This window comes from Carcharhinus amblyrhynchos, chromosome 12 (assembly GCF_965287045.1).
Source record: "Carcharhinus amblyrhynchos chromosome 12, sCarAmb.v2.hapA, whole genome shotgun sequence".
Lineage (NCBI taxonomy): Eukaryota > Metazoa > Chordata > Chondrichthyes > Carcharhiniformes > Carcharhinidae > Carcharhinus > Carcharhinus amblyrhynchos.
The window spans coordinates 26347359-26365950 of NC_137335.1; the positions used below are offsets into that span (position 1 = coordinate 26347359).

Consider the following 18592-nt stretch of genomic DNA (forward strand, 5'->3'; position numbering starts at 1 on the left):
GGAGGGCTAAAAGGGGTCACAAAAAATCGATGGCCAGCAGGATTAAGGAAAATCCCAAGGCTTTTTATACATATACAAAGAGCAAGAGGGTAGCCAGGCAGAGGGTTGGTCCATTCAAGGACAGGGGAGGGAATCTATGCATGGAGCCAGAGGAATGGGCGAGGTATTAAATAAGTACCTTGCGTCAATATTCACCAAAGAGAAGGACTTGGTGGATCATGCGTTTGGGAAAGGCTGTGTTGATGGTTTGAGTCATGTTGAGATCAAAAAGGTGGTGGTATTGGGGTTCTTGAGAAACATCAAGGTAGACAAGTTCCCAGGGCCTGATGGGATATAGCCCAGAATATTGAGAGGCAAAGGGAGGAAATTGCTAGGGCCTTGAAAGAAATCTTTGTATCCTCACTGGCTATGGGGAGGTCCCACAGGATTGGAGGCTAGCCAACGTTGCTCCTTTGTTTAAGAAGAGTGTCAAGAATAATCCAGGTAATTACAGGCCAGTAAGCCTTACATCAGTGGTAAGGAAATTATTGGACAAGATTCTTTGAGACAGGATTTACTCCCACTTGGAAATAAGTGGACGTATTAATGAGAGGCAACATGGTTTTGTGAAGGGGAGGTTGTGTCTCACTAACTTGATTGAGTTTTGAGAGGATGATTGGTGAGGGTAGGACAGTGGATGTTGTCCAAATGGACTTCAGTAAGGTCTTTGACAAGGTCCCTCATGGCAGATTGGTGCAGAAGGTGAAGTCGCATCGGATCAGAGGTGACTGGCAAGGTGGATACAAAACTGGCTCGGTCACAGAAGACAGAGGGTAGCAGTGGAAGGGTGCATTTCTGAATGGAGGGCTGTGACAAGTGGCATTTTTCAGGGATCAGTGCTGGGACCTGTGGTGTTTGTAATATATATATATATATATAAGTGACTTGGAGGAAAATGTAACTGGTTTGATTAGCAAGTTTACGGACAATACAAAGGTTGGTGGATTTGCGCATAGTGATGAGGACCACCAGAGGATACAGCAGGATATAGATCGGTTGGAGACTTGGACGGAGAGATGGCAGATTGAGTTTAATCCAGACAAATGTGAGGCAATGCATTTTGGAAAGTCTAATACAGATAGGAAATATATAGTAAATGGCAGAACCCTTAAGAGTATTGATAGGCAGAGGGATCTGGGTGTACAGGTACACAGGTCACTGAAACTGGCAACGTGGGTAGAGAAGGTAATCAAGAAGGCATATGGCATACTTGTCTTCATCAGCCATTAAGTTTAAAAATTAGCAAGTCATTTGCAGCGTTATAGAACCTTAGTTAGGCTGCACTTGGAATATAGTGTTGAATTCTGATCGCCACACTACCAGAAGGATGTGGAGGCTTTGGAGAGTGTACAGAAAAAGATTTACCAGGAGGTTGCTTGGCATGGAGGGCATTAACTATGAGGAGAGGTTGGAGAAACTTGGTTTTCACTGGAACGACAAAGGTTGAGGGGCGACCTGATAGAAGTCTACAAGATTATGAGGGGCATAGACAGAGTGCTTAGTCAGAAGCTTTTTCCCAGAATGGCAGAGTCAGTTACTAGGGGATATAGGTTTAAGATGCAAGGGGCAAGGTTTAAAGGAGATGCACAAGGCAAGTTTTTTTTTACAGAGGGGGTGGCGGGTGCCTAGAACTCACTGCTGGGGGAAGTCTGGAAGCAAATACGATGATGACTTTCAAGGGGCGTCTTGACAAATACATGAATAGGATGGGAATAAAGGGATATGGTCCCCGGAATGGTAGGGGGCTTTAGTTGAGTCGGACAGCATGGTCAGTAAAGGCTTGGAGGGCTGAAGAGCCTTTCCTGTGCTGTAATTTTCTTTGTTCTATAATTCCAGACAGCAGAAATTTTTAAATCCTGCAGAACATTGGTGATATTCAGCAGTATTACAGGTCAAACTGGGTGGACAAAATAACTAAAAGTAATAGTAAATCAGGCCAGAAGCACAAGAGAAGTAATATTAAGAGATGACAAATGGAGTTCTTTGGACATATTATTCATGCAGAAGGGTTGAAGCACCTAATCACCACCAGAAAGATTAATGGAAGAAAAGCAACTAGCCAACAGCAAAGAAAGCAGCTTGACAAGATTAAAAACTAGCTTAACCAGAGCTCTAACAACAAAGACATCCACTGTTGTGATCAGAAACTTTGGAAGACCACGATCACCTCCTTCACTCAGCATGGCATTTAAGAGAATGATGACAGGTCGGCTGTACCCTGACCATTATTACCACCAAAACTTTCCATAAATTGAATTAAACTTCTGCTAACCTTCATTATAGTCATATGAAATGAATAGGCAAATTGGGAGTTATAACAAGGCAGAAATTTCATTTCATAGTTGAAACGACAGAAGTTAGAAATTGTCCAAGCCTTGCTCATATGCCAAAATGAATGAAGTGCCATGTATTCTCTATGTAACTTTACTCAGTAAACCCAACAGGGAAAAAGAAACAAGTCAGGCAGGTGGAAAGATATTTAAAAAAGCACTTCATTCTTCCATTCCACTTCTTGCTGGAATGTTACCTGAATCATTATTGCAGTTTATTTGTACAATGTTACCAAAGAATGAAATGAAACACAGCTGCTACAATTATATGCCAAAAGCAATTCCACTTTGCTTACTTTTAAAGAACTCTTATCACCATTAAGCTGACTGTCATCTCTTGATTTGACGTATCGTCTGTGGTTCTGGTAGAAATTTGATAATCCATAATACATGAAAACATTGCCCTGCAAAATACATAAAGTTTAAACAAAGAATCAATCCCAAACTTTAAAAAGAAAACTATTCACATTGTTAATGAAAGTTGCTTAGGATACTATACAATCTACTAACACAATCATTACTGAGGTATTTATACTTCTCAATTTAGTATAGATACATAATGTTTGCACTATGTCCAGTGACTAACAATCTGCATTACAGTGAAAGAATGGATGACTTTACCTGGTCTATCTCCAAGGCTATTGATATTTCCATCTCTCATATTTCTGTAACAAAGTTAGGTTTTGAAAATAACTCAGTGGAACCCCCCTTATCCCTTTGGCTAGATGTACCCCCAAAAAAAAATTTTGCTGTGTTGAAACTACAAGTTCATTGTTTTGTCCTGTGTCTTCCTGTCAGTCAGTCAATCAAGTTTATTTAATGTTACATCTGGCTATGACTATTATCCTAGAAACATTAGCATGTTGCACAATGGCCTGAGATTATGGGAGCCCTGGAGGATAAAAATTCCCTCTACTGAATATATTGCATAGAGCAACTACAGCAGCAAAAAAGCCTCCAGTTTCTATTGTTGCACAAGTCATTAACATCATGTGAAAGGACCCGGTGCTGCTGAATCTATGAAGAGAAAATAATTTGAAGAGCCATCACAGTATGTTAATAATTCTCAGCAATCGTTGCTCTGTCTCCTTTATATAAAAAAGTTAATGTGTTGCTTCCTGAAGGCTCTTGGTTCTGTTGTATAGATATGTTTACTACTCTGAAAAAGACTCAATGAACTAGTCCAAAATGCATTCTTCACACCACTATTTCCAGTGTTATTTTATCTAACTGCTGCACAGACATTTCTGACAAAAAGAAAAAAGTCCTGACTGCTTCCAAGGTCTAAATAAGCAATAGTACCTTATGCTGTTGTCAACATATTTAGCTGTTCCTTTACCACGTCTCTGTTTTGCAAGAACAACAGCATCAATCATCTGCTATTCTCAACAATCAGAAAGATGAAAACTCAAACATAATGTACATACGTCCAGTTTCAGCATCAGATCTCAGATTTGGCTGCACATGGCGCCCAGATCTTTTAGTTAGCACTGGAGAGGGTGTATATGATACTGGGCAGGATTTTAGAGCCTCACTCATCCTAAAAATGTAAAAACCTGCCCGAGGTCAACGGATCTTCCCATTGTCTGTCCCTTGCCCACTCCAATTCCTGTGGTGGGTGGGGCGGTAAAATTCCAGCCACTGACTGATTTAATCTGCCCACTTAATATTTTACTTCCAAATCTTTGCACCTTCCATGCAGGATCCAGCAAAGATGAACAGAGTCGGGTGGACAGTTGCCAAGCAAAATTCCAACTCATCCATTGGCCCTTTTCTCTTCATGAACTAAAGACATGTCCCTTCTACCTGTTTCAGTTTGTTGACATACACTGTTTGAAATAAGACACTAACTCCAACACTGCATAACCTCCCTCACTGACAGTGCTAACCCCGCTTCACTCCCCCGACAGTGCTCACACTCCAACAATGTTCAAGCACTCAACTCCACTTCACTCCCTGATGATGTTCTTTCTTTTGATATTGGTTGTATGGGAACCAAGAATTCTGGAAGATGCTGGAAGGGTTGTGGTCGGAGTAGTAAGCATTGCCGGGTTGCTAGGGTGGAGGGGGAAGTTCATCTGCGTCGCTCTAGTCATCTGATCCCACTGTTGCAAGGACGTGAGCATCAATCGGGCAGGATAAAACAGGCAACAGGAAGTTTAAACTTCTGACATAAGTACCGTGGATGTGTGCATTTTGGAACCTCCAGAGTCCTGCCATGCATTAGCAATGCAAGTTCTGTTGGAGGCCTCGCCGCAGATCACAAGATTTGGGACTGGGTTTTACATTCTCACTTCCTGCTGACAGAACTGTTGACTTTCTCAAAATAATTCAAACGAGCATGCTGCATAATTAACTAAAATGGAACCCAGGCCAATCATCCCCTTTCCCAACCAGCAAAGGAACCAGTCAAGAGTATTTAAAAGTCTCAGTCTGCAAATATCTAGTCTCATTTGAATTGCATTAAATTTGACTTCTAGCCCATGTAAAATAGTTTGCTTGCATCTATATTATTAATTCCATCCAATCTTTATTCCAATTAAAACCAAATTGACTTTGCAAAACTCTCTTAACCAAGTCTTTAAACCAACCATGTCATCTTGAAGACAGATTGTTTGCTCAAAATTGCCTTCCAAATATTTCAACTCTGCCTTTATCAACATCCTCAAAATTATTGAAAACCAATTAAAATTTCTGAACAACAATAAATAAATCATAAGGCAAAGGTTTTCTTTAGCTCACAATATTTCAATCTAATAGTAGACTGTCTACTATATTTGAGAGGCAGAAATATTACAGCAAGAAATATTTATTTTGGTCTCTATTATTCACAACATAACTGCTACTCAGAGTAATAAAATTACTGTATACAAGATAACAATAATGGAGAAATCAGTGATACTAAAGAACAACACATCCCTAGGACCAGAGTCTCCATACCACAGTTTTAGAAATAGCTAAGAGCATTGGAATATTACAAATAGAGAACTACAAGTTAACTTGATTCAACAACCGTCCTTTAGATTGGAAAATTGTTGATGTTACTTTGCTACTTAAGGTGACAGAAGGAAACCAGGGAATTATAGACCAGTTTACCTAACAGCTTTTGTCTGCAAATTACAGGAGTCATTAATTAAGGACAGGTGTTTCACTCTCATTTTATTAAGGGCAGCTTGGAATGGGCAACAAACAAACAAACAAAGCACCCTTTGTGTGAAAAAATTGCCCCTCTGGTCACTTTTGTATCTTTCTCCTCTCACCTTAAGCATATGCCCTCTAGTTTTAGATTCCCCTACCTTTGAGAAAAGATATTGACTATCTAGCTGATCTGTGCCCCTCATTATTTTATAGACCTCTATAAGATTACCCCTGAGCCTCCTATGCTCCAGAGAAAAAAAGAATATACTGGCCTTCGAGAGTGTACAGCCTTGACTTACTAGAATTATATCTGGATGACAAGGGTTATGGTGCAAAGAGAATTTAAAACAAATAAGAGTTGTATTGCCTGGAATTTAGAAGATCACAAGGTGTTTTGGTCAAAGTTTAAGGTATTGAGAACAAATACCTTGGGAAAAGCAAAAAGCTAGCCAGACATTTCGGGAGTTAAAATGGAAAACACTTTTTCATGCAAAGGATGGCAGACATTTGAAAGTCCTTTATGAAGCATCAGTTGATGCTAGGTCAGTTGTTAATTTTTATACTGAGATTGATAAGATAATTTTTGCTAAAGATGTTGAGTGATATGGGGGAAAGATGGCTATGTGGAATTAGATCATAAATCAGTGATGATTTTAAGAGGAGTGCTGTCCTAAGGGGAGGGTGCTAAATTGAGGAAAGGCTAGATACAGCCAGATTAGGCAGGAGCTTAGGGATACAGACTGGGATAGGCTGTTGGAGGGCAAGTCCACGTTAGGCATGTGGGAGTCTTTCAGGGGAAAACTGAAATGGGTGCAGGAAAGGCACGTGCTGGTTAGAGGAAGGATGGAAAAGGCAGGATTAGAGAGCCGTGGATTACTAGAGATAGAGGACTTTGTCAGGAAGAAACGAGAGGCGTATGTTAGGTCTAAGCAACTGGGAACGGAGGGAGCGTTGGAGGAATACAGAGAGAGTAGGAGGGATCTCAAAAGGGGAGTTAAGGAGGGCAAAAAGGGGGCATGAAATGGCTTTGGCAGGTAGGATTAAGGAAAATCCAAAGGCGTTTTACTCCTATATTAAGAACAAAAGGGTGGCTAGGGGGAAAAAAAAAATCGGTCCCCTTAGGGACAGAGGAGGGGAATTGCGCTAAGAGTCCGAGGGAATGGGGGACATCCTGAATGAATACTTTGCGTCGGTATTCACGAAGGAGAGGGGCTTGATGTCTGGTACAGTCTTCGAGGGAGCTGTAGACTAATTGAAGGAACTATCCATTACGAGGGACGAAGTGTTAGGGCTTTGTGTTAGGGCTTTTAGGTAGCATTAAAATTGACAAATCTCCAGGGCCCGATGGCATTTATCCTAGGCTGCTTAGAGAGGCGAGAGATGAAATTGCTAGGCCTCTGGCGCAAATCTTTGTCTCTTCTTTGGACACAGGTGAGGTCCCAGAGGACTGGAGGATAGCGAACGTGGTACCGTTGTTTAAAAAGGGTAGGAGGGATAACCCTGGTAACTATAGGCTGGTGAGTTTGATGTCAGTGGTAGGCAAGTTGATGGAGAGGATTCTTAGGGATAGGATGTATGAGCACCTAGAGCATTGTGAGCACAAGTCTTTGAAGGTGGCAGTACAAGTGGAGAAGGTTGTGAAGAAAGCCTATGGTGTATTAGCCTTTATAGGAAGGGGTATAGAATATAAGAGCTGGAGTCTAATGTTGCAGTTGTATAGAATGTTGGTTAAGCCGCACTTGGAGTACTGCGTCCAGTTCTGGTCGCCTTACTACCGGAAGGACGTGGAGACTCTGGAGAGAGTGCAGAGGAGGTTTACCAGGATGTTGCCTGGTATGGAAGGACTGGGTTATGAGGAAAGATTGAACAAATTGGGGCTGTTTTCCCTTGAAAGACGGTGACTGAGGGGGATCTAATAGAGGTATATAAGATTATGAAGGGTATAGATAGAGTAAGCAGAGGTAAGCTATTTCCTATGTTAGAGACACAGTACGAGGGGCCACGGGCTGAGGGTGAGGGGGGAGAGGTATAACACGGATATTAGAGGGAGGTTTTTCACACAGAGGGTGGTGGGGGTATGAAATGCTCTGCCAAGTAAGGTGGTGGAGGCAGGCACGCTGGAGTTGTTTAAGAGTTACTTAGACAGGCACACCCACAGGAGTGGGTTGGAGATGGGAGGATGTAGGAGATTGTTTTAAATAAGGTTCATCAGCATTGGGACGTTCCTGGTAACGTAAAAGTATGTGGAATGATACTAATGTTTTTCTCTTTTAACTCACAGGTTGTCCAATGAGGGGCATACACGCGATAGGTCGTACTAGGGCTGCTCTTGGATGTTCGAGAATAGCCTAGTGCTTCATGTCGTTAGTGTGTGCTTAAACTTGACCAGATGCTGGGCAACACGACAGCTCAGTGACTAACACTGTTTGCTGTGCAGACACATGGATTTGGGCCAGTGTCTGTGGGAGTTTGCACATTCTCCCCGTGCTTGCGTGGGTTTTCTCCGGGTGCTCCGGTTTCCTCCCACACCCCAAAGATGTGCTATTAGGCTGATTGGAGTAATAAATTGTCCCTAAATTAGTTTCCCACAACGTGGAATGCCATAAGCGTAGATAAGGGTCATGGGTGGAGGGGGGACTGGTAATGTCAAAATGGCGGCGCAGGCTCGTTGGGCTGAAGGGCCTGTTTCCCGGGCTGTTTTTGTTCTTTATCTCATTGAACGATAGGATAGATTCAAAGCATTAAATGGCCAATTTCTGTTCCTATGTTCCTATGTCACAATTAACATGTAAAATTGCACCCACTTACATTTAAAACTTTACAAAACGAGCTGCTAAAAAGTACACATTCATCTGAAATTATATGCAAAGACTTACCTCCCAACTTGTGCATCCATCCCTGCCTCCACCCCATCAGAGAGGTGCATCCAAACTATCCAAGTCCTGAACCTTTGATGCAGATTGGCATGGTCTAAACTGCTGCTGGGGTTTACTCAGGTAAAACCATACAGCTTACTGCAGAGTACTGGTGAGCTTCCAATTACTTGCATGACTATCCTACACAAGGACAATGGCATGCAGGTATAGCTGGAGCCTACAGAGAAAAATGATAGCCCTCCAATTCCAACCCTGCCCCTTCAGGTTCCACTTGAAAATGAGACTGGTTAGTTAATCATCAGCAAGTAGTGCTGGATATATGAGCCCTGTTCTCATAACTGACCAATTTTACATAGGTAATAAATTCATACCTCAAAAGGTTGATCCAGCTGGAAGTGAACTTCGCACGTACATGTTGTATTCCATGTAAAGTTCAAAGAACAGGTACTACAGGGGGAATCTGGCTCAATGCCAGTATAATCAATCTAGAAAAACATTTTTAAAATGTGTTAACGTAAAGAAAGGGAAATAGCACAATATCTCAAACATCAACAAAATGAGGGGAGAGAAGTGGGACAGTTCTAAAATTATTTACAATTAGACTTAAAAACTGACCCAAAAGCCAACAATTCACTAAATAAAGAAACTGATAGGCAAATCTAAAGGTAACAACCACAACTTTTCTATATTGCATATTTTTGAGGGGCAACTGTAAGCAGAATATCCAAGCGGTGCATAAATTGTAAAATCTTTTACTGTTTGAAGTATTAACTGAAAAGTGCCTTCAGCTTGAAGTTTGATCAAATAACATGCTACCACTGCAGTTTCTTATTTAGTTTTTGTATAGCCAGACCCATCTCAAAGCGTACATCCAGTATACTGATCACAGGATTAGGACACGGTGGGTTTTATTCGCCAATTTTTCTCTAATGCAAAAGTGGGGCAGGCTGCTGAGCCCAGAAAAACTTAATTCAAGGCAAATACACTACTCTTACACACCAGCTCAGAATCTGTCTCAGAGTGACAGAGAACAGGTTGCCATTCCACAATCCCAGACAAAAAAATGAAGGAACCAAAAACACCAAATAAAAGCAAGGGACTTGTAGCTTGAGTGAATCAAAAGTCTCAAAACTGTTTGCAAAGCCAAGTAACTCATATCCATAAGACTGGATTTTAGCTGCATTCTCGCTATCACAATGCATGAAAATAATTTACTGAACACAGTAATACTCAACAATTATTACACTATAATCCACACTGATCTTTCAATTACATAACAGCATTCACATTTTGAATCAAGAATAGCTCATACAAATATTACTTCATCTCCAATTACAACCTAAAGCAAAATAACTAGTGCTGATGAAGCTGTGGCCCCAATAGAATTGCACAGGATTTGGTGTAAAATGATGATGCTTTCATTCCATTACAAAATTGTAAACTAGCGTTCAAGTCTTTTTTTACTTCTCTGAATGGTAACAGTCATGATGAGTGAATGAGTAATGGTGAGCAGTGCCTTCTGACTAAGCAAAATGAGCTCCTATTTTGAAATATTGAAGTTTCCAACTATTCACTAAATTGCCATATGAACAAAACAAAGAATACTAAACAAAAACCCTTTGCTCAACAACTCAGTGGGTATATGCACCAAGCCACCCAGAACAGCAGGTTCCTAGGTGGGATCACTGTAGCTGGTTTGTTTTTCTTAGTGAAGGCAGCCTCCATTGGTCTCAGCATTCATAGAACAAGAAGGTGAACAAATCATCAGGCTGTTACCCAGACAAGCATTATCAGTTCATCCAGAAAAACTGATGTATGTCCATTCCAGAGGTCACAATACAACTTCCCAAAATCGAATCTCGTAATCTCTTGCATTTTGAAGGCAATTTTTTATTTTAAATCTCTCATTTCACATAATACTTGTTTCTGATTTATTCCAAAATGCGTCTTTATAAGGCACTCCAAGCCAGTAAGATTTTCCATCGTTAACTTGTCATGTCCCTTCAATTTTGAAAAGTAAAGAACAGATTACAAATGTGTTCTACAAAATATAAAAAAGCTGATTTGTGAAGTGGCTTCTTATGTCAGAATTCTCAAAATGATCTACATAAAGATTATGTATGCAGAGGCAGAAGCCATTATATACCCAGCAATACTGGACAAACAATAGCACAGTTAATCGGTTTGTATTCACACCATAAAATGGTGCTGAAGTAATAGCTTCCTGTATGTTTCCAAAATGCATGCCAAGGCAACTCAATAACAGTCTTGCTATTTAATACAATTTAGATGATGGAGAGAGCAGAGTGGCTCTCTCACATATTCAGAATGGATTTTGCAAAAGGTTTGATTCCTTTTGCTAGTTCCTCTTTCACGTGTGACTTCATTCAAGATGGGTTACATGCCTGTTGCATAATTTTCAATGTTCACTTTTTTAGGTTCTTCTATATTTTCAGCAATTTCAACTTCACGCTCAACCAGAAAACTATCATAAAACTACACTTCATTTTGCCAAATGACTAGTAATCTGTTCTATTCTCTAGAACGCGCAGATATTGCATTTTTGTTGTAATCTTGGTTTAGCATAATTGTACACCAAAAGTCCCTGATCTGCAGCATTTATATTACTTTAGTGATGTGACTGCAATAAAAATGAAAGAGAAAGAGAATTTAGACCAGATGCTCAATGTAGTCTCCAGTATGTATTCAAAAGTAAAGTGAAAGTTTATTTATTAGTCACAAGTAGGCTTACATTAACACTGCAATGAAGTTCCTGCGCAAATCCCCTAGTCACCACACTCCAACACCTGTTTGAATACACTGAGGGAAAATTTAACATGGCCAATCCACCTGACCAGCACATCTTTCGGACTGTGGGAGGAAACCGAAGCGTCCGGAGGAAACCCATGTAGACACAGGGAGAGCGTGCAAACTCCACACAGTCACCCAAGTGGGAATTGAACCTGGGTCCTTGGAGATGTGAGGTGGCAGTGCTAACCACTGTGCTACCGTGCTGCCCAATGTGTCACCCATATGGTAATGCTAAAAGAGTTCAGGTACAGGAAGTGTACAGAAACAAAAGTAAACTGAAACAAATTAAATTTAGAGGGAAGAATTAATATTAATAGGTATATCACATAAAAGTTGACAGGAATATTAATAACTGAAAGCTGTGGGGCATTGGTCAATATTTTACAGGTGAAAAACACATAAAACTAAATATATAATCATTCTCAGTGCACATTTCCTTTTTGGAATAGCACAGGATAGGTAGAACATTGTAGTACATTCTGTTATCAGTTAACTGCAATTACACATGCTAAATTCAAATGAAAATACTTCAAACTTTTCAATCTGGTTTGAAGAGTTGCAGAAAATAAGGCTGTGATTTTCAGGGCCCATTTGCTGCAGCCACTAATCCCATTTGGCCGCTAACTCTTGTGAGAGTCACAACAGGATTTGTGCCAGTGAGAACAATGAACACAATGCTCCTGGGCCCTCCCCAATTATATGTCACACTTTGATGGGGCATGAACTTGATTTGCATCAATTTGAATGAATTTATTCAAACCGCTTATTGAGCCGTTTAATGCTATTGCTTCCGGAAGCAGTGAATGCTCACCCTACCAATGATATCACGCCAGGGGCATAGAGGTCTGTATAGCCTCCAGGTGGTGAAGGACAATGTGGCCTCCGAACCACCACTTTGGCACAGCCAGGAGTGGGACCTCTAGGGAAATCCATTGGGGAGGCGGGGGTGGGGTTATATCTGCAATGTGGTGGGAGTGGTGCAGGCACTGATGATGGTGAAGGGATTACCCTGCTGCCTGTGTGGTGTTGGGGGAACCCAAACTTTCAGTGGTGGGATGTTGTCCCTCTGTGATCAAGAGTTGGGGGGGTGTTCCCCTTGTCCGCCCAGAGGTCTTGATGTAGTGCACGTGGTGGTGGGGTGGTGGTTGGGGGCGGGGGGGGGGGGCTCGGTTGGAGGGGTGGAGCTGGCCTTGCTGGCTCTATCGGATCCCGCCCCACCAGAATGACAGTGCATAACATGGCCCCTGCTTTTTTTTTGATGAAGTATGAGAAGACGGAGTGAAAATCTGGCTGCGTTTTTGGGAAGAAACATTCCTGTTTTCAGTCAGAACCTTACACATTGCCATTTTATTGGAAAATTCCACCCTCAGTTTCTACAACCAATTCACTTCAAGATTAAGAAATGCTTATCTTTAACAGTTGGTGCAAAAACGATTATTTTCATAAGGATATATTAACACAAAGCCAACACCCTTTACAGTTTACACACAACACTGAACAGGATGACAGAACGGCACAAACTGGACTTAGGCATGCCTTGAATAAACAGAACATTCCATCATTTAGAGCGTGCAGAGTTTATTAAACTGGATTCATCAAAACATTTCAAGCTTCTCTGCATTTCCTGGAAACTATCTCGTCTTTCTTTCAGTCGAATTAAACTTGGTTAAATTATACTTAAGGCAACCAGTTGTAAAATACTCTGGGAATGACCCAAACCCTTCAATTATGGTTGTTCTAATTCCTGCCAATTCTGTAGAAACACACCAGCTCTTCAGAATAGTATCTGGTATCCATTTCTCCCAATAGTCCATTCAGAAGGCGTGTGCTCCATCTGCTTAACTGTTACATTCTACCCATATATTCATCATTAGTGGTTTTAGGGTAGTGTTCACTGCCTATTTTAAGGTGATAATTATATCAAATCACAACTTATATTTGGGAACAGTGTGGTTTTAGGCTGTATTTTTGTAAACAAACATTTATGAATTGCCATTCATCGAAGCAAGGAGAATATGCTTCAGTCATAGCCAAAAGATTTATTAACCCACAATATATTTGACATTTACTAATCCAGAGGAAGCAACTATTCTGGTGGCTGTTAACATGTTTGCTTGTCTGGTCTTTTAGAAGACCTCTTCTGTCTGATATAGGAAAGCAGTCAAAGGTTAAATGATCTGTCATAGTTACTGAGCTCTTTATTTTTGCTAGAATCATAGCCCAGAAACACTGGATTCTCCCCATATCCTGATAGTTAACTGTTACAGGCCCCATACATACAAAACAAAATGGTAGCAACATTCACCACCATCTAGTGAGCAGCTTGCAGCATAGATTTAAAACCAAAAGAAGCAAAGAAAAAATCAGGGAAAATTGAAGAGTAATCTCTACAGGATATTAGGAAGTGTAAACAGCAAACAGAGGAATTAAACAGCAGTTTCAGTTGGCTTTTCACAATTACTCCAAACTTGTTCCTACTGTCAAAATGGGAGTAAAGACAGAAAAAAACTTATTTAAACATAGAAAATGCTAATACAAGTAAGATAAAATATTTAAAATAAATAAAATAGGGCAAGGAGGGTAAAAAGGAAAAATTAAATTGCAATGCATCTAAACATTTAAAACAATACATGTAAACTAAAGAAAAACATTAGAACAAACAAGGGGACAGGAATTTCTCTTAGCCCTCACGTAGTTGAGAGACTTACCTCAAACTCACAGTAGCTCATTTTGCATGCAATTTTAACATACATCATGATTTTTTGATAATGCTTCAAACAACCAACAGCTATAACAAATGATGCTCTTCTTCAGAGTTAACAAGAAGAATTCAATCTGAATTATTGTAGAATCGTACACGTAGAACTGTAGAATGCCTAGCGGGCAGCATGATAGCACAGCGGTTAGCACTGCTGTTTCACAGCTCCAGGGTCCTGGGTTTGATTCCCGTCTCGGGTCACTGTCTGTGTGGAGTTTGTAGGTTCTCCTCATGTCTGCGTGGTTTTCTCCCACAGTCCAAAGATGTGCGGGTTCGGTTGATTGGCCATGCTAAGAAATTGCCCCTTAGTGTCCAGGGATGCGTAGGTTAGAGGGGTTAGTGGGTATAATATGTAGGGATATGGGGGTAGGGCCTGGGTGGGATTGTGTTTGGTGCAGACTCAATGGACCGAAGGGCCTCGTTCTGCACTGTAGGGTTCTATGGTTCTAGAGTACCAGAGGCTGCCATTCAGCCCATTATGTCTGCACCAACTCTACGAAACAGCATCCTACCCAGACCTACCCCTCCACCGTATTCCAGTAACCCAAAGCATTTACCATAGCTAATCCACCTAATCTACACATTTTGGACACCAATGGGCAATTTAGCATGGCCAATCCACCTAACCTGCACATCTCTGGACTGTGGAAGGAAACCAGAACACCCAGAAGAAACCCATGTAGACAGTGGGAGAACACGCAAACTCCATACAATCACCAAAGGGCGAAACTGAACCTGGGTCCCTGGCACTGAGGCAACTGTGCTAAACCACTATGCCACTATGACATCAGTCAGATAATAGATCCTGAGCATTGCATTTAGCTTTCAAGGGCCAACACAAGTCATATTTTTTAGTGGGATTATTTCAGAGTTACTCAGAGTACCAAATATGACCATGAAGACTTCTCAGGCAACTCCAGGTGAAAGAACCCATGTAGTTTTCTCTCCCCTATTCTTGCACCATAGTGCCCTGGGTCTTGGGTCAGGGCAAGGAAGAAAATGACATTTAGTTAATGAGGCGATACACTTACTGGAATTTGCCAGTGTCATTACTGATTCTTGTCCAATTATGCACAAAGTAATTAAATCTCCTTCCCTTAAGTTTGGGAGGGAAAGAGGCTGCTGCGTGGAAATTTTCTTTTCGTAATAGCATGACAGTAATTTTCTATCATGAATCCATGCATATTCACATTACAAGGCAAAGAATTCCAATAATGAATAGTGCTGTATCACACAATTTGGTTCTGAATTCTCAAAAGTTTACTTGCAATGCATTTACATACTGAATGAAGTGTACAATTTCTCACCTGATAAATATTTAAATTTATTGTTTTGTATTTTATGTGAAATATATGATTTCCTTCCTATATCAAAATCTGCTCAATTTTGTTATTCCATATTATTTCGATTGGTCAGCTAATGCAAACCTCTGTGGGTGGGTGGGTGCCTGGCAGAGGCTCATGTTACAAACTGAAGCGTGTGATGAACATGCAGCTGCCAATGTTTGATAGCAACAAGACAAGGGGCTTATTGATGAATAAAAGTAATGGACAGTAAGGGAAGTCCAGTAACAAAGTTATCATGCTGGAGTGATTATTCCTCTGAGGAATGGATGGGTTTGTTGGGAGGATAGGGATGGCAACAGCAAGATGGAGGCAGCATGGGAGACATGGAAGGAACAGGATTGGGATAGCATGAAGGGGACAATTATTTAATACAAATTATTATTTGAAAGCTATTCTTTGTGCTAAAAATGAAGATTCACTAGATTTGAATGGAAATATTTTAGAAAAATCAGGTAAGTTAAAAAATATATTGATAAAAAAGATAATGATGCTAAGATACTTCATCCTTCAGAGTTTCTACTCGGTCAAACTCTAATGAGTATGCCGCCACATACAGACTCAAGGAAACAGCAGTAATAATGTTGCTATGAAACTCGAATTCTAAACAAAGACTGTCACAGAACAAAATCAGAATTATTACTGTTGTAATAAAGATACTAACCCAACTGCAAATGTTTTGCAGGTCTCTGTTAGCATGAAGGTTATTGAATTCAGCATCTACGTAGATTACTGCTAACAATAGGATATGGGGTAAATATCTCTTCCAGATTACAAAAATGTGGAAGTGAATTTGAATCAGAGGTCACAATCTCTCTCTAGAGGTAGCCTTTCCTTGCCCACCCGTCGTAAATTTGATGATAATCCTGGCATCCCAAATGCTGACCGTTAGTCCTCTGTATAGTATACCTTAACCCGTACCGATATGCTTTATTGATCTTAGTAACAAGGTGCAAAAAAGACCAAACTAAAGGGACATAAATTGATACAGTAATACAGTAAAACAATAAAACATGTATAGTTTGTAAATGTGTGTATGTGTATATACACGTGACGTGTGGGGGCAATCTTTCTGATTCAGATTGTTCCTGAAGGCGATTCTATAAAGGAAACATCTTCCAAAATGGATCCCAAATAAATGTAGGCTCTACCATCTAACTGTTGGTCCCAAAGGACAGATTGAAAGTGCTCACAATCAACCCTTTAATATGCAGCATAATTTACACAGATTACAGTCTGGGTAAATCAGGCCGACTTCAGAAGCAGGGTGTCACCCAGCGCTGGCTAAAAACGATTCCAATCGTAATTGAAGAAACATATTATTCGACGTACTACATTTCAATATTCTGTGCCTAGTTGACAGGATATGGGTCGTCGATATAATTCAAGATTTTAATTCTGGGGCAAAACAGCATTCCCTTCAAAAATCACATGCCAGTAGAATGTAATGTGGCAGATCGATTTGGCATCTCGGGTTGCCCTGCACGATTTTGTGTTTGAGAGTGGAATATCACAACTTTACTACTGACAAACTATTATATAGAAATATACACGTACATATACACACACATCTGGCAAAAAACATTTAAAAAGCATTTGCTACCATCAAGTGGTTATTGGGGTGAATCCCACACTAAGCAATAATATGAGGACAGAATTAGGTTAACAACTTGTGCTCTTCCTCCTCTGTGCTTCCCCATACAGCTGCCGCCGACGGCCTTACCTCGAACTCCTTAATGTTGTTGGAGGTGACGAAGAGGCCGATGCCAATGGGGATGAAGATGATGCCTATGATGAAGAAAGCCGGCAGCACGGTTCCCGCGGTCAGGATGGGCTGCCAGGCAGGCAGGCGCTGCTGCTTAAACGCCGTATTGTCCGGTTTCCTGCTCTTATGCTGCTCACCCTCATCGTCTTTGGGGGAATAGTTAGTCGCCATTTCGACTTGGAGTCCACTCCCCACCCCAGTCACAGCGAGTGGAGGAAAGTCAGGCTCTCCGCCTCTCCCAAACACAGTCCCCTAAACCCGGGCCAACCTGCCACCAAACCCCCTCAGGGCCCACTCGGCCTCAGCCCCTAGAGTCCCAAACCCGACCGCACACGCACTAACGCAGTGACGCCAGCAAGCGACATGGTCGCACACTGCGTGATTACGTCATCGCGACACCACGTGAGACGACATGAACGCGCCATGACGTGAGAAATTCAGGGCGGTTCTGTTTCCATGACTACCACGATGAGAGTAATTTAATATCAAACATTGGGTCAATAGAACCATAATGGATTGTTCGGACATCACAGCTTAGATTCCGGAGCAGTACTGGGACAACACTGTTCCTAGGTAAATGACATTTAATACTGGGATATACAGTTGAAGTTGAAGCATAAAGAGATTTAGAGTAAGAGCAATCCTGGCATTAAACGTCTGGAATCTCAATGAGGAGCAACAATGCATAGTCCTCAATTATATTACTTTTACATGTAATTGTACAGAATGCAAACGCTGACACAGGCCACGCAGTAAGAAGTCTCGCAACACCAGGTTAAAGTCCTACAGGTTTATTTGGTAGCACGAACTTTCAGAGCGTTTCTCCTTCCTCAGGTGAGTGAAGAGCTCTGTTCACAAACAGGGCATACATAGACACAGACTCAATTTACAAGATAATGGTTGGAATGCGAGTCTTTACAGGTGTAGACAATGTGAGAGGAGAGAGGGTTAAGTACAGAGGTTAAAAAGGTGTGCATTGTCTCAAGCCAGGACAGTTAGTAAGACTTTGCAAGCCCAGACAAGTCATACAGGTTACAGATAGTGTGACATGAACCCAACATCCCAGTTGAGGCCATCCTCATGTGTGGAACTTGGCTATCAGTTTTTGTTCAGTGATTCTGCATTGTTGTGTGTCGTAAAGGCTGCCTTGAAGAACAACTTGGACGGCCTCAACCAGGATCTTGGGTTCATGTCACAATATCTGTAACCCCCATGACTTGCCTGGGCTGGCAAAATCTCACTAACTGTCCTGGCTTAAGACAATTCACACCTCTTTAACTTGTGCTTAACCCTCTCTCCACTCACATTGTCTACACCTGTAAAGACCCGGTTACCTGTAAAGACTCGCACTCCAACCATTATCTTGTAAATTGAGTCTGTGTCTATGTATGCCCTGTTTGTCAACACCACTCTTCACTTAGCTGAAGGTGCAACGCTTCGAAAGCTTGTGCTGCCAAATAAACCTGTTGGATTTTAACTTGGTGTTGTGAAACTTCTTACTGTGCTTACCCTAGTCCAATGCCAGCACCTCC

The 18592-nt window shown here is 41.2% G+C and overlaps 1 protein-coding gene across 1 annotated transcript in view; it reads right to left on the reverse strand.

The window, feature by feature from the left end:
* Nucleotides 1-17413, reverse strand: part of LOC145350868 (cell cycle control protein 50A-like) — a 29792-nt gene extending 12379 nt beyond the window's left edge. Inside the window, exons 1-3 of the mRNA XM_080200261.1 lie at nucleotides 17019-17413; nucleotides 8755-8868; nucleotides 2666-2773 (exon numbers count right to left, since the gene is read on the reverse strand). Coding sequence (XP_080056387.1) covers nucleotides 2666-2773; nucleotides 8755-8868; nucleotides 17019-17231 — 435 coding nt within the window. The 5' untranslated portion in view covers nucleotides 17232-17413. The remainder of the gene's footprint in view (nucleotides 1-2665; nucleotides 2774-8754; nucleotides 8869-17018) is intronic.
* Between the last annotated feature and the right edge of the window lie 1179 nt (nucleotides 17414-18592).